Consider the following 20693-nt stretch of genomic DNA (forward strand, 5'->3'; position numbering starts at 1 on the left):
TTGAGACTGTCTGAAATCACTACCCCTAAATCCTTTTCTTCTGAAGTTTTTGCTAACACAGAACTGCCAATACAATACTCAGATTGAGGATTCCTTTTCCCCAAGTGCATTCTTTTACATTTGGAAACATTAAACTGCAGTTTCCATTGCTTTGACCACTTATCTAGTAAAGCTAAATCATTTACCATATTACAGACCCCTCCAGGAATATCAACCCTATTGCACACTTTAGAGTCATCGGCAAATAGGCCAACCTTCCCTACCAAACCTTTCCCTATGTCACTCACAAACATATTAAAAAGAATAGGACCTAGAACAGACCCTTGTGGCACACCGCTTGTAACCTGTCTCTGCTCAGAATACTCGCCATTAACAATAACTCTCTGATGTCTACGCTTCAGCCAGCTGCAAATCCATTGAACTATCCAGGGATTAAGTCCAATCTTCCAAACTTCATCAGTGCTAGGAGGGAGGGGGGAGCAGGAGGAGAATTATGGGGCCCTTGGTGCTTTTCCAGCTGTGTGGTGTTCTTGCAGATGTTTCATGACTCAAGTACAAAAAGATATTGACAAAATTGAACGGGTCCAAAGACGGGCTACAAGAATGGTGGAAGGTCTTAAGTATAAAACGTATCCGGAAAGACTTAATGAACTCAATCTGTATAGTCTGGAAGACAGAAGGAAAAGGGGGGACATGATCGAAACATTTAAATATATTAAAGGGTTAAATAAGGTTCAGGAGGGAAGTGTTTTTAATAGGAAAGTGAACACAAGAACAAGGGGACACAATCTGAAGTTAGTTGGGGGAAAGATCAGAAGCAACATGAGAAAATATTATTTTACTGAAAGAGTAGTAGATCCTTGGAACAAACTTCCAGCAGACGTGGTAGATAAATCCACAGTAACTGAATGTAAACATGCCTGGGATAAACATATATCCATCCTAAGATAAAATACAGGAAATAGTATAAGGGCAGACTAGATGGACCATGGGGTCTTTTTCTGCCGTCAGACTTCTATGTTTCTATGTTTCTAACTAGGTAAGGTCATCAGAGCTGCAAGAGAGCAACTACCAAAGTCTCTATAATTAACTCCTGCAGTTGGATAAAGTCCTGATATTTCAATGGAGACCACCAGGCCCCAACAGGAACTCTGGCACCCCTTTTTTTGTGGCATTCAGTTTGGGTTTTTTCCCCTCCTTGTTCCAAATAGCAAACAGGCAGCATCTTCCAAAGCGGAAGGGGTCTCTGCCTTAGAGGGGGACAAGGTTTGGCAGTTGAGAGATGGTAGTGAGGGTGAAAGGAAGGCCTAGGGAGTAGAGCAGCATTAGATCTAAAACTGGGGGAAAGTTATTGGGGGAGAGTTTGTTTAGAAGAAACTTGGTTTTGTTTTGTTTCCGCAGCATGGTAACTTGTTTTATGTCTTGGAAAAGGGTTTGCATATGTTTCTTGTGTAGGAAAAAATGCCTTTTTCTTTTCCCTTCCTTCTGCCTTCTTTCTCCTATCTTGCTTCCTTCCTTTTTTCCCCTTTCCTTCCTAATAATCTTTCTTTCTTTCTTTCTTTCTTTCTTTCTTTCTTTCTTATTTATTTATTTATTTATTTATTTATTTATTTATTTATTTATTTATTTATTCCAATACAAATTGAAAGTTAAGGAGAATAAAAACGTGCAGTAGTAAATATCAGGGAAGGGATAGAAGAAGAGATATGAGAATAGAATACATCAATGAAGAGTAGAGGAAGGATATATGGATGGGAGAAAAGATATATAATATATATATAAAATTCTTCCTTTCCTTTTTTCTTTCTTCCTTCCTTCCTTCTTCCTTCCTTTCTCCTTTCACTTCCTTTCTCCTTTTCCTATCTTCCTTTCTTCAGTTTCCTTTCCCTTCCTTCCTCCTTCTCTCTCCTATTCCTTCCTTCCTTCTTTCCTTCTTTCCTTCCTTCCTTCCTCCCTACCTTCTTTCCTTCTTTCCTCCCTCCCTCCCTTTCCTTTTTCTTCCTTCCTTCTTTTCTTCCTTCCTTCTCATGCATCTCACATATGGGCCTCTAGGCTCCTGGATTGCACAGTTGCAACTGTCACTTTGAATTTTTTTTAATTGCCTTAACGGGAATCTCCAGAGTGCTTTTAAGATACAAAATTAGCGTCCAATATAGTAAGAATTCTGTTATTATTGCGAGACAGGGCAGCGTATCCCCAAGTTGAATTATTTATTATGGCATGAATTGCTTAATTCCTACTCCCAGAATTCCCCAGCCGGCATGCTTTGAGACGCGTGGAAGAGTTGAAATACACTCCACCCTCAATGTGCCAAGATTGAGAAAGGCAGATGTGAACAGTCGGCCTCTAAACCGTAGACTCTTGGTGGAAATCAATCTTCCGTTGTCATTTTGCAGTCCCAGAGTTTAACATGAAAATCCCCCGTTTTACTTACAGCCCCGAGGAGAAACCTTTCCTCCTTGCTGAGAAGTGGAGTCTGCCTGTATTATATTTCCTCTGCCGGGCTACTCAGGAAAGAATGGAAAAGTCATAAATTATTCTTAAATCACAGAGATGATGGGCTTTGGGATTCTGCTGCCATCTTGGAAACTCTGGAGTAACTTAAACATAGAAACATAGAAGTCTGACGGCAGAAAAAGACCTCATGGTCCATCTAGTCTGCCCTTATACTATTTCCTGTATTTTATCTTACAATGGATATACAGTATGTTTATCCCAGGCATGTTTAAATTCAGTGACTGTGGATTTATCTACCACGTCTGCTGGAAGTTTGTTCCAAGGATCTACGACTCTTTCAGTCAAAAAATATTTTCTCACGTTGCTTTTGATCTTTCCCCGAACTAACTTCAGATTGTGTCCCCTTGTTCTTGTGTTCACTTTCCTATTAAAAACACTTCTCTCCTGAACCTTATTTAACCCTTTAACATATTTAAATTTAAAGGAACAAAGATCCTTTTAAAATGTGCAATTAGCTTTCCTTCCTTCCATCCTTCCTTTCTTCCTTCCCCCTTCTTCTTTCTCCTTTTCTCCCTCCCCTCCTTCCTAACTTACTTCTTTTTCCTCTATTTTTCTCTTCTTCCTCCCTCCCTCCCTCTCTCCTTCATTCTTCCTTTCCTTCCCCTTTCTCATTTTCATCCCTTGTTTCCTTGCTCCCTTCTTTCTTTCCCCATTCCCTTTCTCATCTTCTTTCTTCCCTCCCCTCCCTCTCCCTTCCTCCTTTCTTCTTATCTTCTGCCTCTGAAATGCCCTTCCGCCATTTTGTATAACATTGACTTGAATCAAGGCTTATTTGACCCCTATGACCATCAATTTTTGCCAATCAGTTTCCGGTCACAATTCAAAGTGTTGATTATGACCTATAAAGCCTTTCATGGCATAGGACCAGGATATCTGCGAGACCGCCTTCTGCCGCACGAATCCCAGCAACCGGTTAGGTCCCACAGAGTTGGCCTTCTCCGGGTCCCGTCGACTAACCAATGTCGTTTGGCAGGACCCAGAGGAAGAGCCTTCTCTGTGACGGCCCTGACCCTCTGGAATCAGCTCCCCCCAGAGATTAGAACTGCCCCCACCCTCCTTGCCTTTCATAAACTCCTTAAAACCCACCTCTGCCGTCAGACATGGGGGAACTGAGACATCTCCCCCGGGCCTATACAGTTTATGCATGGTATGTTTGTGTGTATGTTTGCTTTTAATAATGGGGTTTTTAGTGATTTTTAGATTATTAGATTTGTTGTACATTGTTTTATTGTTGTTGTGAGCCGTCCCGAGTCTGCGGAGAGGGGCGGCATACAAATCTAATAAATAAATAAATAAATAAAAAATTTTTACCTCAGGATTCTTGACAAATGAATATTTTCCTTTATGTACACTGAGAGGAACCGCACCAAAGTCAAATTCCTTGTGTGTCCAATCACATTTGGCCAATAAATGATTCTATTCTATTCTATTCTTCCCCAAAGGCTCTGGAGTGTTTTTTTTGAACTTCCGGTTTGCCTGCTTGGCTGTTTTTTTCACCGTTCCAGGCTTCAGTGAGGCCTGTGCGCATACACAGAGGTGAGGGGGTTTGTGTGTGTGTGTGTATGTGTGTGCGTGCGTGCTAGCAGGCATGCAGGTGCCTACACTCATTCCCTCCCTTCCCCACGCATGTGTACCCCCCTATGCTGCCCCTCTCCCCACGCATGCACACAGACCTCACTAATGCCTGGGACGGTGAAAAAAACAGCCCAACTGGCAAAACGGAAGTTTGAAAAAAAAATGGACTTCCGGTTTTCCGATTGTGCTGTTTTTCGTACAAGGTTTCTTCCAACTCTGTTGTTCTTCTCTATTCTCTTCAAATGCTATTCCATTCCATTCTATTTTCTATTATTTTCTATTTTTTCTATTTCTATTTCTATTTATTTTCTATTTTCTATTTTTATCTACATAGAAACATAGAAACATGGAAGTCTGACGGCAGAAAAAGACCTCCTGGTCCATCTAGTCTGCCCTTATACTATTTCCTGTATTTTATTTTAGACCTTATTTATAGTCTGGAGGACAGAAGGAAAAGGGGGGACATGATAGAAACATTTAAATATGTTAAAGGGTTAAATAAGGTCCAGGAGGGAAGTGTTTTTAATAGGAAAGTGAACACAAGAACAAGGGGGCACAATCTGAGGTTAGTTGGAGGAAAGATCAAAAGCAACGTGAGAAAATATTATTTTACTGAAAGAGTAGTACAGTAGTCCCTCGCTATATCGCGCTTCACCCACCACGGCTTCACTTCATCGCGGGTTTTGAAGTCAGCGTTGGCACAGATACGGCGCTTAGAAGTTTGGAAGGGCAGGACAAGCCAACCAGCCCGCGGCTGGGCGAATGATGAGCGGGGCGGGGACTGAGCTCCGGCGGAGGCCCGTCCCCTCGTTCAACCCGCCTCGCCAGTGCCGAGAAGGCAGTCTTTGGAGGCGCGCTTAGTGGTTGGCGGCGGCGACGGTGTGCTTGGGGTTGTAGAAAGAGCTGGGAAAGAGGAGAAATTCCCCATTGCGGATTTCACCTATCGCGGCCGGGTCTGGAACGTAACACCAGCGATAGGTGAGGGACTACTGTAGATCCTTGGAACAAACTTCCAGCAGACGTGGTTGGTAAATCCACAGTCACTGAATTTAAACATGCCTGGGATAAACATAGATCCATCCTAAGATAAAATACAGGAAATAGTATAAGGGCAGACTAGATGGCCCAGGAGGTCTTTTTCTGCCGTCAGTCTTCTATGTTTCTATGTCATAAGGGGCAAATAAGCAATGAAAAAGTATTAATACAAATCTTAAGGATACAAGCAACAAGTTTGTCTAAAATGATATACCTGTATAGTGTTTTCTGCGGAGGGTTGGACTAGAAGACCTCCGAGGTCCCTTCCCAATTCTATTATTCGGTGAATTCTGAATCTAAGCGGCCCCTTGACAGCATCTCTTGGCCTTTGTTCTTTCCCCCACGTGACCACATAAATAAAAGCGACAAGGTTTGCCGAAGCCGCAGCGGCTCTTCCCATAGCTCCGGATTGCCAGAGACCGTAGTAAATGATGGCGCTTTGCCTTCGTAGGGACCCGGGTGATTCCCTGTCCTTTCCTTAACGTGTTCATTTATTTCTGCAGGCGCCGCATTCGCACCCACCCCTCCCCAAAACACTCCCGGCCATTATAAATCCCTTCCTGGAGTCCTTCACCAGGAAAGACACTGTCAGCCGCGAGATGGTTTATAGCCAAGACCATAAGCATCAATTTAAGAGAAGGTCACCTTTTACTCTACTTTCTAATCTCCCAGGCATGGAGTCTGGGGGTGGGGAGGGGATGGGAGAGAGAGAAAGCGGTACTTTACAGCAGCCTCGGCAAATTTGGGGGTAGCCAATACCCTAGAAGACAGGCTAAAATTACAGAAAGACCTGGACAGACTAACACAGTGGGCCCACACCAACAAAATGATGTTCAACATCGACAAGAGCAAAGTCCTGCACCTAGGCAGAAAAAACCCTGGACACACATACAACCTGGGAGAAACCCCTCTTAGCAGTAGCGACTGCGAAAGAGACCTCAGAGTCTTGATGGACAATCAACTAAACATGAGCCAACAATGTACAGCAGCAGCTAAAAAAGCCAACACAATCCTAAGCTGCATCAACAGGGGAATACACTCCAAGACCAGGGAAGTCTTAATACCACTCTACTACGCCCTGGTCCGACCACACCTGGAGTACTATGTTCAGTTCTGGTCACCACAGTTCAAAAGAGACATTGAAACTCTGGAGAAGGTGCAGAAAAGAGCAACCAAGGTGATTAAGGGACTGGAAACCAAGACTTACGAAGAGAGACTGAGGGAACTGGGCATGGATAGCCTAGAGAAAAGGAGGGCCAGAGCGGACATGATAGCGGTCTACAAGTATACGAGGGGATGTCACAGAGAGGAGGGGATCACTTTATTCCCCAGGACACCAGAGGGCCAGACGAGGAACAACAGCTGGAAGCTGACCAAGGAGAGATTCAACATGGAGATAAGGAGGAACTTCCTGATGGTCAGAGCAATCAATCAATGGAACAACCTATCAGTGGACTTTGTGAACTCCAACACTCTGGACATTTTTAAGAGGAGATTGAACTGCCACTTGACTGGTGTGCTATAGGGTTCCTGCTTGGGCAGGGGGTTGAACTCGATGGCCTTCATGGTCCCTTTCAACTCTAACAATAAATAAATAAACTTTTAAGACTTGCGGACCTCAACTCCCAGAGTTCCAGAGCAAAGCTGGCTGGGGAATTCTGGGAGTTGAAAGTTTGTAAGTCTTAAAAAGTTGCCAAGGTTGGAGACCCGGGCTTTATGGGCTCCAGAGGAGCTGTATGTGTTTGTTTTTGGTTTTTTTCCAAATAAAAAAATTATTTTTCTCCAACATAAAATAGAAAACAATACATAAATACAATCGCTAAAACCTTGCTTAAAATAAAACATATATAAAAATTATCTTTTTCTATTGATCATTCCATGGAGGCTTATTTTCTTCCATTAAAAAAAAACATTCAATAGAGCTTATATAATATTATTAAGTGAAAAAATAAATAAAAAAACAACAGTTTTTTCCCACCTTACACTAAAAAATTACATTACATCAGTATAAACAATATCAAACTCAATATGATGCCCATCTTAATAAAAACTTTCATTTCTACATTGAGTTAATTAATCCAATATCAATTTATCTGGTAATTAATATAGGTTCTATATATATATCTAAAATAGAAAAAAAATACTTATCATATATCACTTAAACTGTATTAGAAAATTCTATATGTTTAAATTCTTATTAATAAGTAAATTTGTGTCATTATTATTATTATTATTTATTGGATTTGTATGCCGCCCCTCTCCGCAGATTCATCATATCAATATGCCGCACGAATCCCAGCGACCGATTAGGTCCCACGGAGTTGGCCTTCTCCGGGTCCCGTCGACTAAACAATACTGTCTGGTGGGACCCAGGGGAAGAGCCTTCTTTGTGGCGGCCCTGGCCCTCTGGAATCAACTCCCCCCAGAGATTAGGACTGTCCCCACCCTCCTTGCCTTTCGAACTAAAAACCCATCTATGTCGCCAGGCATGGGAAAATTAATATACCTCAAGCTACTATGGTTTTATGTATGGATTGTTAGGTTGTGTGATTGTTTTTCTTTTTATAATGAGGGTTTTAAATCATTTTTAATACTAGATTTGTACATGTTGTATTGTTGTTGTGAGCCGCTCCGAGTCCTCAGAGAGGGACGGCATACAAATCTAATAAATTAGAAACATAGAAACATAGAAACATAGAAGTCTGACGGCAGAAAAAGACCTCATAGCCCATCGAGTCTGCCCTTATACTATTTTCTGTATTTTATCTTAGGGTGGATCTATGTTTATCCCAGGCATGTTTAAATTCAGTTTCTGTGGATTTATCTACCACGTCTGCTGGAAGTTTGTTCCAAGGATCTACTACTCTTTCAGTAAAATAATATTTTCTCATGTTGCTTTTGATCTTTCCCCCAACTAACTTCAGATTGTGTCCCCTTGTTCTTGTGTATACTTTCCTATTAAATTATTACTATTATTATTACTATTATTATTATGCATTTTCTCCACCTTGAATTATGAATAAGAATAATAAAGCCAAGATTAAAATCAAATAAATACAAATAGAGATAGAAATTCAAGATCAAGGGAGGTACTTACTAATACCACTCATTCATTCGTTATTTATGCCGCCCTTCTCCTTAGACTCAGGGCGGCTTACAACATGTTAGCAATAGCACTTTTGAACAGAGCCAGCATATTGCCCCCTCAATCCGGGTCCTCATTTGACCCACCTCGGAAGGACGGAAGGATGAGTCAACCTTGAGCTGGTGATGAGATTTGAACCGCTGACCTTCAGATCTACAGTCAGCTTCAGTGGCCTGCAGTACAGCACTTTACCTGCTGCGCCACCCCGGCTCAATAAAGCTTTAGTAAGACCACACCTAGAGTATTGCATCCAGTTTTGTTCACCACGCTATAAAAAGGATGTGGGGACTCTAGAAGGAGTGCAGAGAAGAGCGACAAAGAGAATGAAGGACTGGAGGCTAAAACATATGAAGAACAGTTGCAGGAACTGGTCCTGGCTAGTTGAATGAAAAGAAGGACCAGGGGAGACACGATAGCAGCCTTCCAATACTTGAGGGGCTGCCCCTGAGATATCAAGCTGTTTTCCAAAGCACCTGAAGGCCACACAAGGAACAATGGATGGAAACTGAACAAGGAGAGGTTCAAACTGGAAATAAGGAGGAATTTTCTGATAGTGAGATCAATCAACCAGTGGAACAGAAGTTGCCTTATGTTTGACCTTCATCACTGTTGACCTTCATCACTGGAGGCTTTCAAGAAGAGACTGAAACAGAGGGTTTCCCGCTTGGGCAGGGGTGGGTGGGTGTTGGACTAGATGACCTCTAAGGCCCCTTACAACTGTTGTTAAAAATACAATTAACTTTCTCCACAGTTGCAGGAACTGGGCCTGGCTAGTTGAATGAAAAGAAGGACCAGGGGGGACATGATAGCAGCCTTCCAGTATCTCAGGGGTTGCCACAAAGAAGAGGGAGTCAAGCTATTCTCCAAAGCACCTGAGGGCAGAACAAGAAGCCATGGGTGGAAACTAATCAAGGAGAGAAGTAACTTAGAACTAAGGAGAAATTTTCTGTCAGAGCAATTAATCAGAAGTTGTAATTGCTCCAACACTGGAAGTTTTTAAGAAGAGGTTGGATAGCCATTTGTCTGAAGTGATGTAGGGTTTCCTGCCTAAGAAGAGGGTTGGACTAGAAGACCTCCAGGGTCCCTTCCAACTCTATTGTTGTTGTTGTTGTTGTTGTTGTTGATATTATTATTATTATTATTATTATTATTATTATTATTATTATAATTATTATTATGTCAGTACAACACAGCAAATGAGATCACTATGCTGGATTTCGTATTTCATCACCAGTCGGGCGCTTCCCAAGCACCTAGGACTGCGTGATGTAGCGGCGAATTATGTTTGCCGATCCCAGTAAAGCGGCCTTTTGCAATTGACAGGTGGAGATTTTGTCAATTCCGATGGTTTCAAATGTCCGCTGAGATCCTTTGGCCCTGCGCCCAGCGTGCCAAGTACCACTGGGACCACTTTCACGGGCTTATGCCAGAGTCGTTGCAGCTCGATTTTTAGATCTTCGTATTTCACTAATTTCTTTAGCTGCTTCTCCTCAATTCTGCTGTCCCCTGGGATTGCGATGTCGATGATCCATGCTTTCTTTTTCTCCACGATCACAATGTCTGGTGCATTATGCTTCAGAATTCAGTGTTATGCTTCAGAATTCGGTCAGTCTGAAGTCGGAAGTCCCACAGTAGTTTTGTTTGCTCATTTTCGACCACTTTTTCGGGATTATTATTACAGTGTTCCCTCGATTTTCGTGGGAGATGCGTTCCAAGACCGCCCGCGAAAGTCGAATTTCCGCGAAGTAGAGATGCGGAAGTAAATACACTATTTTGGGCTATGAACAGTATCCCAAGCCTTCCCTTAACACTGTAAACCCCTAAATTTACAATTTCCCATTCCCTTAGCAACCATTTAGATTATTACTCACCATGTTTATTTATTAAAGTTTATTTAAAAAAATGTTTTTTAAAGGCAGATGAAAGTTTGGCAATGACATATGACATCATCAGGCGGGAAAAACCGTGGTATAGGGGGGGGGGGACGTAAAGTATTTTTTAATTAATATTTTTGAAAAACCGTGGTATAGACATTCCGCGAAGTTCGAACCCGCGAAAATTGAGGGAACACTGTATTATTATTATTATTATTATTATTATTATTATTATTATTATTATTATTATTATTATATGCTTTGAAATGTTAATTTATGTTCTCCTTCTCCTCTTCTCTTCCTAGTGTTCATCATGGGGTTCGGCCTGCTGGTGTATCCGTTCGGACTCGGCTCGTCGGCCGTCAGGACACATTGCGAGGATTCGAGCATTTATTACGCAGGGAATTGCCAGCTGGGCTGGGGTTACATGTTGGCCATCGTAGGGGTGATGCTTTCTGTCTTTCTGCCCTATTTTGCAAAGTATGCACCAAAAGACCACCCTTACCCCACCCCAATTCCTACCATTTTGTAATATTTCGCAATCAAGATTTTTTCTGGTTGGAAATTTGCGGATTGCCATGAATCCGAGCGCTTCCTTGGAGCTTTGAGGCAAAAGAATAATAAGAAGAAAAGTACTTTTAAGTCACTCCAAGCAAACCCAAAATACATCGGTGATCAGCTTTCTGATTTCTGCAATAAGATCGCCAGGTTTTGAATGGGTTGCCTCAAAACTTTTCTCGCGTTCGAATGCCGAATGCTTCCGAAAGAATGAAAATTCGGTTTTGTCCTCAATATCTACCTCCCTGTTTCTTTGGCAACTCAAATAATCTTTTTTTAAAAGGCTTCAATCTCTGTTTTTTTATATCTTATGGTTGAATATTTGAACCTTTTTTTTTGCTTTAGAAAATTGAACTGACTTGTTTTAATCCCAAGAATCACATTTTTTAATTTTTTTGTCCGGATAAATAACAGCATCCTTGTTGTCTCAACTTATTTGTAAGGATTAAGCTAAGGAACTAATTTTTTTTTTGGAATTGCTGTGATGGCCTCATCCACACCATAGGATAAGGAAGGCTGAATCCTTGCAGACTGTATAACTGCACCTGACACTGTTCAGTTTTACCTTGTTGGTTGTGTGAATCCAATACCCAAGTTGGCATACGCATGGATTTAACGGCCTACTCAGCAGCAAATAAAGGATTTTCTCTTTCTCTCTCTTTTCTTCTTCTCTCTTTCTTTCTCAGTCTTTCTGTCTCTCTCTTTTTGTCCTGATTTCTCTTCCTTCCTTCCGTTCTTTCTTTCTTCCTTCCATCCTTCCTTCCTTACTCCCTCTTCTCTATTTTTCTCTTTCTCTCTCTTTCTCTGTCTCTTTATCTTCCCAAAGGTGCTTTTCCAAGAGGCAACTAGACTTCTCTGTTTTTCTTTGAAGATGTTTTGCTTCCCATCTACTAGTAGCATCTACTACTCTTTCAGTAAAATAATATTTTCTCACGTTGCTTTTGATCTTTTCCCCAATTAGCCTCAGATTGTGCCCCCTTGTTCTTGAGTTCACTTTCCTATTAAAAACACTTCCCTCCTGAACCTTAGTTAACCCTTTAACATATTTAACTGTTTCAATCATGTCCCCCCTTTCCCTTCTGTCCTCCAGACTAGACAGATTGAGTTCATGAAGTCTTTCCTGAGAAATTTTATGCTGAAGACCTTCCACCATTTTTGTAGCCCATCTTTGGACCCGTTCAATGTGATCAATCTCTTTTTGTAGTTGAGGTCTCCAGAACTGAGCACAGTATTCCACATGTGGTCTCACCAGCGCTCTATACAGCGGGATCACAATCTCCCTCTTCCTGCTTGTTATATCTCTAGCTATGCAGCCAAGCATTTTACTCGCTTTCCCAACCGCCTGACTGCACTGTTCACCCATTTTGAGACTGTCAGAAATCACGATTTTTCTCTTCAGAAGTTTTTGCTAACACAGAACTGCCAATACAATACTCAGATTCAAGATTCCTTTTCCCCAAGTGCATTATTTTACATTTGGAATCATTAAACTGCAGTTTCCATTGCTTTGACCACTTATCTAGTAAAGCTAAATCATTTGCCATCAATTTGGTTAATTGTCCTCGCCGTCCTGAAATTTCTCCTTAGTTCCAGGTTGCTTCTCTCCTTAATTAGTTCCCATCCTTTGCTTCTTATCCTGCCTTCAGGTTCTTTGGAGAATAGGTTGACCCCCCCCCCTCTTCTTTGTGGCAACCCCTCAAATATTGGAAGACTGCTATCATGTCCCCCCCTAGTCCTTCTTTTCATTATATTTTAGACATACCCAATTCCTGCAAGAGTTCTCCGTATGCTTTATCCTTTAGCCCCCTAAAAATCTTTGTTGCTCTTCTCTGCACTCTTTCTAGAGCAGGGGGTCTTCAAACTTAAGACTTGTGGACTTCAACTCCCAAAATTCTCCAGCCAGCTCTGCTGGAGGATTCTGGGATGAGATAAATGAGCTATGCTGGCTGGAGAATTCTGGGAGTTGAAGTCCACAAGTCTTAAAGTTGCCAAGTTTGAAGACCTCTGTTCTAGAGTGTCAACAAAACCAGAAGGATACATCGCTTTCCTGCAAAAATAAAATAAATCATAAATTGTGGCCACAGGGCGGGGGATGATGTGCATGGCTATTCCATTTAGCTGTTTCTAACAGCTTTTCTCCAGCTTAAAGCCACCTGCGTCAATTGGAACTACAATTCCCAGAGGTCTCTAATGGGCATATTAGTAAGACAGGATTCTGGGAATCTTAGTCCAAACACATTTGGAGGGACTCAGACTTTATTCTATTGGAATAAAGGATTTCTGTGTTTGCAGCATCATTGAATGGCCAAAATAAATATAACACTTGGTTATATTTCAGTGGGGAAAAAAAGCCATTTAATCCAAGGCATTTGAAGAGGGCATCAAACTAAGGAAAGTCAGTATATATGTCATTTTATTTCAGATTTAAAGAAGAAAATTCATTTAGCTGCTGAATTGGGAGCCTGTAAAAACAATACAATGCAATCTTTTACGGCTTTCTTTAAGCAATAATTATTCGCTTTTATTTATTTATACTAAAGGAAATTGGACTTGCTCTTAGCTTTCCGCCTAATGGGAAAGTACGCCGGTCTGTCGTTCAGACTATGTAATCTTAGGATATGCAATTTTCAGGACTAAAGCCGTTACAAATACAATGCAGGAATTGCCAGAAGCCGTTTTGGAGATCACAGGCATGTTAATCTAAAAAGCGAAGACCGGGGCCAAGAGAAATGGCACTGATGCGAATCGGTCACAACGCCCGCGCAATCGGTGTCACAACACAGCATTTCTGTTTTAGTGTTTGCTGCATCTTGTAATTCAGGTAAAAATAGGATTGGCTTTTGTGTGTAGGGAGAGGGTAGCCAAGATTTGGTCTTTGATCACTGCAAAATGCGCCAATCTTGTTAATTGAATTAGTTCAATTTATGGCAGAAAACATGCATCTTTAAGTAGGTTAGCATCACAGTGTGCTAAATTGCACAAATATACCATGACTTGTAGGGAGGAACTAAGGTGAGCTTGATTCAGGAACAAAAGGCAAAAATGTGGTGAGATATTTTTCTTTATACAGTGGTACCTGTACTTACGAATTTAATTTGTTCCGTGACCAGGTTCTTAAATAGAAAAGTTTGTAAGAAGAAGCAATTTTTCCCATAAGAATCAATGTAAAAGCAAATAATGTGTGCAATTGGGGAAACCACAGGGAGGGTGGAGGCCTTGTTTCCTCCCAGGAGATTCCTAGAGAGGCCCCATGGAGGCTTCTCCCTGCCTTTTCCGGCCCTGTTTCCTCCCCCTGGAGATTCCCAGAGAGGCCCCACAGAGGCTTCTCCCTGCCTTTCCTGGCCCTGTTTCCTCTAGGAGATTCCTAGAGAGGCTCCACGGAGGCTTCTCCCTGCCTTTTCCAGCCCTGTTTTCTCCCAGGAGATTCCTAGAGAGGCCCCACGGAGGCTTCTCCCTGCCTTTTCCAGCCCTGTTTTCTCCCAGGAGATTCCTAGAGAGACAGTTTTGGAGGCTCGGGTTTGTAAGTGGAAAATGGTTCTTGAGAAGAAGCAAAAAAAAATATTGAACACCCGGTTCTTATCTAGAAAAGTTCATAAGTAGAGGCGTTTTTAGGTAGAGGTACCACTGTATTTCCAAAAAATGAGATAAAACATTCAGAAGTAGATTTAAATAGACACCTCCCCGATTCGCTAGAATACTGATAGTCATCGACTTACAACCTCAATTGAGCCCTACATTATTGTCGATAAGCGGGACATTTATTAGGTGCGATTCACCCCATTGTATGACCTTTCTCGACCTGGTTGTTAAGTGAATCGCTAAAGTTGATTCACGAGTAACACCATAGTTCCCTCTAAGCTGAGCAGTGAGCAATCGCTCACTTAAAAATCATCATCAACTCAGAGTTTTCCAAACCTGCCCAGAAGCCGAGAGGGAAAGAGTGAGAGGGAAGGAGAGAGAGAGGAAGAGAGGAAGAGAGAGAAACAGATAGAAAAAAGAGAGGAAGGAAAAGAGACAGAAAAAGAATGGGAGGAAGGAAGAGAGAAAGAAAATCAAAATCTAGTTTGAAACTAGCTCAACTATTTAAGTGGCATTTTGATATTGATAGAGTTGCCCTATTATGAGCTCACTGTTATAGACACACAGTACAGTATTTTATTTTGAAATTCTCTGAGGCAAAACAGGGTGGGTTTTTTGTTTGTTTGTTTGTTTATTTATTTATTTGTTTATTTTTTCTGTGCCGCCCAGTCCCGAAGGGACTGCCGCTCAGACACTATACTTTTCCGCCCACCCCCCCCAAAAAAATTAGAGGGAACACTGAGTAACACTGTCGTTTGGTCAATCTGGCTTTAACCATTGACTTGGCTTGTCCGAAGGTCGAGAAAGAAGATCGTGTGACCCCACCCTCTCCTCAACCGTCATAAATACGAGACAGTTGCCAAGCAGCTGAATTATGACCATGAGATTCTGCAGCAGTCATTAAGTGTGACCAACGATCACTTTTTTCCAACCTCATTTTAATGTCACTAAACAAATCATTGCAAGTTGAGGTCTACCTGTATATAAGCACTTTTTGGTTTTTAAACTCGAAGCCCAGTGTAGCGTAGCCTCTAAATCTGATATAAATGATAGATGTTGGCCAGAATTATAAATGACTGGAGCATTTTTTTGGAAACGGCTCTTTTTTAGAAGGCAAGGAAATATTGGAAAAGTAAAATGTGTAGGAGGAGGAACTGAGGAAGACGGAAGAACATGAAATAAAGGGATGAGTTGTACAACGCTTTCTTTCTTAACCAACCTGTGCCTTTTTAACATTAAACGCGCATTACATGGATAGCAAACATTTAGTCAAAAGCTTCATCAACCAGTGAAAATGTACAGTGTTGTAAAAATGTCTTTGTATTTCTCTATACGTGTATGTTTCTAAAGACAAAACAAAAAAAATAAGTTTCTGTAATGTTTACAGTTTGTTCACTTTAGTGTCTCACTAGAAAAGTGACTTGTCGGTATGCATGAGATATGTCCTTTTTCATTTATTTTTCCCCCTTCCGGAAATCGGAAGTTTGGTGAGTGAGTTTTGGTGCCGTATAATGAAGTTATCTGCAGAACACTGATTTTTTTTTTTTTAAGAATTCCCATAAAGATTCTGTGGCCATGACCCCCCTTTTGTATTTATAACAAGTTTCTAGAACTCAGTAATTCTGACGTTGAAAGTGCTTCCCTCTCGCACCTCTGGAAATTTATATCGGAAAATGTAGATCGATGCTTCCATTTTGTATTTTTTTTAAACTTTATTTTAAAAGGCCATTTTTTAAAGTAATGAAAAAGAAACAGGTACAGTTTGTTAAAAACCAGTCGAAATATCAGGAAACAATCACTTCAAAGTTGATTCTGCAGGTCTTTCCTGCATGGGTAGATTAATTTTTTTTTAAATTCTTCCGCTGTAAAAAAATATGCATGGAATCAGTTGTCTACTTGTGGGTTTGGTTTGGTTTTTTTCCCAAAGAAAGTATATTTTGGGCGTAAAAATCCTCTTTTCTAAAAGAATGGAGAAAGGTAATCTTTGCATCCAGGTCTTTTTTTTGTGATAGTCACTAAAACAGCCTCGATGTTTAGGAAAAAGAAAAAAAAAAGGTTGGGTCAGGAAGCCCAGCTGTCCAGCATGTTTCCTGTCTCCAGATGTTCAAAGCCATGCGCAGAGTTGCGCCTGCTCATACCTCAATGGATGCCTTTTCATAATTCTCAAGTGGTGTGGATGCAACAGGTAGCAGCCCTTGACTTACCAGAGTTGAGCATTGAACCCAGCATTTAAACCAGACCTGGGTTAAGTAAATTTGGCCCCATTTGATGACCTTTTTCACACAGTTGTTAGGTGAATCATTGCAGTTGTTAAAAGTTAAGAGATTGGACAATCATTTGCCTGAAATGACCTACGAATGAAGACCTTCAAGGTCCCTTCCAACTCCTCTCCCTCTCCTCTCCTGTTTGAAATCTGTTCCATTTAATTCTTATCCTGTTCTATCCCATCCTGTACTATTTCATTCCATTCCATTCCGGTTCTTATCCTATCCTATTCTATCCTATTCTTTCTTCATTCCTTTATTCTATTCTATTCCTTCCCCTCCCCTCTCCATTCCATTCCTTTCTATTCTCTATTCTATTCTATTCTTCTATTCTATCTTTCTTTATTCCATTATTCTATTCTATTCTATTCCTTCCCCTCCCATCCCCTCTCCATTCTATTCCTTTTCTTTCTATTCTCTATTCTATTCTATTCTTCTATTCTATCTTTCTTCATTCCATTATTCTATTCTATTCATTCCCCTCCCATCCCCTCTCCATTCTATTCCTTTTTTTTCTATTCTCTATTCTATTCTTCTATTCTATCTTTCTTCATTCCATTATTCTATTTTATTCTATTCATTCCCCTCCCATCCCCTCTCCATTCTATTCTTTTTCTTTCTATTCTCTATTCTGTTCTATTCTTCTATCTTTCTTCATTCCATTATTCTATTCTATTCTATTCATTCCCCTCCCATCCCCTCTCCATTCTATTCTTTTTTCTATTCTCTATTCTATTCTTCTATTCTATCTTTCTTCATTCCATTATTCTATTTTATTCTATTCATTCCCCTCCCATCCCCTCTCCATTCTATTCTTTTTCTTTCTATTCTCTATTCTATTCTTCTATCTTTCTTCATTCCATTATTCTATTCTATTCATTCCCCTCCCATCCCCTCTATTCTTTTTCTTTCTATCCTCTATTCTATTCCATTCCTTTCTTTTCCATTTTCTATTCTCTTCTACTCTACTTCTACTCTATTCATGTTTGTTAAGTGAATGTGGTTTCCCATTGACTTTGCTTCTCAGAAGGTCGCAAAAGGGGATCCCACAATCGTCATAAGTAAGAATCATTGCCAACCATCCAAATTTGGATTCTGTGACCGTGAAGATGCCACAACAGTTCAGAGTGTGAAAAACAGACATAAATCACTTTTTTCATTGCTTGCAACGAGCTGTTGTAAGTCAAGGACTCTACCTACCCTGGGGTTGTTACCAACACAAATGCTTCCCGGATATCTAAGCCCACCCGATTCTGATGGAACTCGGATCTTTGGTTGAAGGAAATGTAAGTCATCCTTACGAGATCAAGTTTGTGGTAAAAATTGCACAAAAACTGGATCGTATAAATTGCTCATACTGAGGAATTTTAAGAAATCTGCCATTTCAAATGTGCATATCATTTTTTTTCCTTTTTTAAAAATAAAAAAGCAAAAATTACTGGTTCAGGTTCAAGCAGTCTAAAGGTATAAATACTGTATATATAAATATAAATAGATGTAAATAATTTTACGTGTAACAAAAAGCTGTATTTTCCATGACTTGTGGTTTCTGTATTTTTGTCACGGTGCCTCCTGTTTTTAAAATATTAACCAACCCCTTGTGTTTGTCGAACAGCTATTTCCAGTGGCTTAAAAAATCTGAATTTTCTGATATGCCGAGACGGTATGAAAATAAAGCAACTAATTGTCAGCAAAACTTGCTGTCGTTTTTCTGTTATCCAAGCAAAATCTCCTCTTCAATTTCTACAAGATGAAAGAGAATGGCTAATAATATCGAATTATTATTGATCTGAGCAGGGCTTAATTCATTCGAGAAAACAGCGGGGGTCTTTTTTTGTTGTTGCAGTTGCTTTGAAATAAGCAACCGCACAGAATCTAAACAAGGCAGCCTCTTTATATTAAATTGAATTCTTGGTAGAAGTTGATAGGAAAGAGCAAGCTGGCAATTTTATTTTGGCAAAAGACAACTACACAAAAGAAGGAAAGTATGAAATGCTTCATGGTAACCTATATATTATTCCAATGGATGCTATAGCTCTCTTTGGGGAATGTCACATTTGCACTGGGGAGAAAAAAAAATTGCCGTTTTCTTGATAATTGCCAGCTGTTTCCAGTAGTAGAATTGCAATATGTGGTATGTGGTTTTATAACTTCATTTGGACTGTTAATTACAGTGGCCATATGTCCTTTATTAGGAAGGACAGTCCTTTGTTTCAGAAAGCTGTCCGTTAGATTGATTGATTCCCCAAAGCCTCATTTTTGTCCTTTATTTTAGTGGTTTAACTTTCACCGTATAATTAGTACAGGTGGTCTTTGATTTGGGACAATTTGAGCACTGGATCTATGTTGCTAAGTGAGAAATTTGTTAAGTGAGTTGGGCCCCATTTTATGACCTTACTTGCCGACATTCTTAAGTGAGTCACACGGTTGTTAAGTGAATCTGGCTTCCCCCTTGACTTTGCTCGCTTGTCGCAAAAGGCATCCGAATGTGAAACGTGTGAAAAATGATTATTATTTATTGAATTTGTATGCTGCCCCTCTCCGCAGACTCAGGGTGGCTAACAACAGTGATAAAAAACAGCATGTAACAATCCAATACTAAACAACTAAGAAACCCCTTATTATAAAACCAAACATACAAACATATCATGCGTAAATAGTAAAGGCCTAGGGGGAAAGAGTATCTCAGTTCCCCCATGCCTGACGGCAGAGGTGGGTTTTAAGAAGCTTACGAAAGGCAAGGAGGGTGGGGGCTATTCTAATCTCTGGGGGGAATTGGTTCCAAAGGGCCGGGGCCGCCACAGAGAAGGCTCTTCCCCTGGGTCCCGCCAAACGACATTGTTTAGTTGACGGGACCCGGAGAAGACCCACTCTGTGTGACCTAACTGGTAGCTGGGATTCGTGCAGCAGAAGGCAGTCTCTGAGATAATCTGGCCTGGTGCCATGAAGGGCTTTATAGGTCATAACCAACACTTTGAATTGTGACCGGAAACTGATCGGCAGCCAGTGCAGGCCGCAGAGTGTTGGTGTAACATGGGCATATTTGGGGAAGCCCATGATTGCTCTCGCAGCTGCATTCTGCACGATCTGAAGTTTCGGAACACTCTTCAAAGGTAGCCCCATGTAGAGAGCATTGCAGTAGTCGAACCTCGAGGTGATGAGGGCATGAGTGACTGTGAGCAGTGACTCCCGGTCCAGATAGGGCCGCAACTGGTGCAACAGGCGAACCTGGGCAAACGCCCCCCTTGCCACAGCTGAAAGATGGTTCTCTAATGTGAGCTGTGGATCGAGGAGGACGCCCAAGTTGCGGACCCTCTCTGAGGGGGTCAATAACTTCCCCCCCCCCAGGGTGATGGACGGACAGATAGAATTGTCCTTATATTTTTTCATATAATATTTTCCACTGCCGAGTCTGCAGAGAGGGGTGGCATACAAATCTGATTAATAAATAAATAAATAAACTTTGAAAGGTAACTAAACGAACTCAGGACCCTCTCTAGAAATTTCAATGATTTCCTCAGAGGTGATAGTTGATGTATGATGGCTGCTGATAATGTTACGTGTTTTTCTGATATCTCGTTTGCTGGTGACATCTAGAACAAATAGTTCAATGGCATCTTGAGAATGGAGATACAGTATTGTTTGTTTGGTTAGTGATTGGTTGAGGTAGGGGTTGTTGAATTGTGATAGGATTATATGGGCTGATTATTCATTTTTCTGTGCTGTATTATTATTCTTTCCAAAAAATGTAAAACACACTTCAAAATTTGCTATTATTAGTGCTTCTAAATGTGCTTCTAAGGAGTCTATAGTTGTTTGTTGTGTTTTTATGGTTGTTTCTAAGGTTTCAATGTTTCTGGCAGGGCAGTTAAGCAGTCTAGGTTTAATAGAGATGATGGACAGAAATAAGGAAATGCAGATGTTATTAGTAGGAAATTAGCTATCTGTTTCGTTATTCCCAAGGATTGTTTACTTGGTTTGGAGACATGAGGTAATCATTGATCTCCGTCCAGTTTTTGAATATATTTCTGCAGATGGCCTACTCTTCCCTGGAGCCTTGTGAGGAGATATCTACTAATTGAGTTTGGTAATATAAATTTATTAAATTGGAAGGGGAAAAAATAAACCACCTATATTAAAATATTA

The 20693-nt window shown here is 40.7% G+C and overlaps 1 protein-coding gene across 1 annotated transcript in view; it reads left to right on the top strand.

Annotated features, from left to right (window-relative positions):
- LHFPL7 (LHFPL tetraspan subfamily member 7) overlaps positions 1-10678 on the top strand; it is a 108886-nt gene extending 98208 nt beyond the window's left edge. Inside the window, exon 4 of the mRNA XM_070731465.1 lies at positions 10452-10678. Coding sequence (XP_070587566.1) covers positions 10452-10678 — 227 coding nt within the window. The remainder of the gene's footprint in view (positions 1-10451) is intronic.
- Positions 10679-20693: the final 10015 nt, after the last annotated feature.

The sequence above is a fragment of the Erythrolamprus reginae genome, chromosome 1 (genome assembly GCF_031021105.1).
Source record: "Erythrolamprus reginae isolate rEryReg1 chromosome 1, rEryReg1.hap1, whole genome shotgun sequence".
NCBI classification, from domain to species: domain Eukaryota; kingdom Metazoa; phylum Chordata; class Lepidosauria; order Squamata; family Dipsadidae; genus Erythrolamprus; species Erythrolamprus reginae.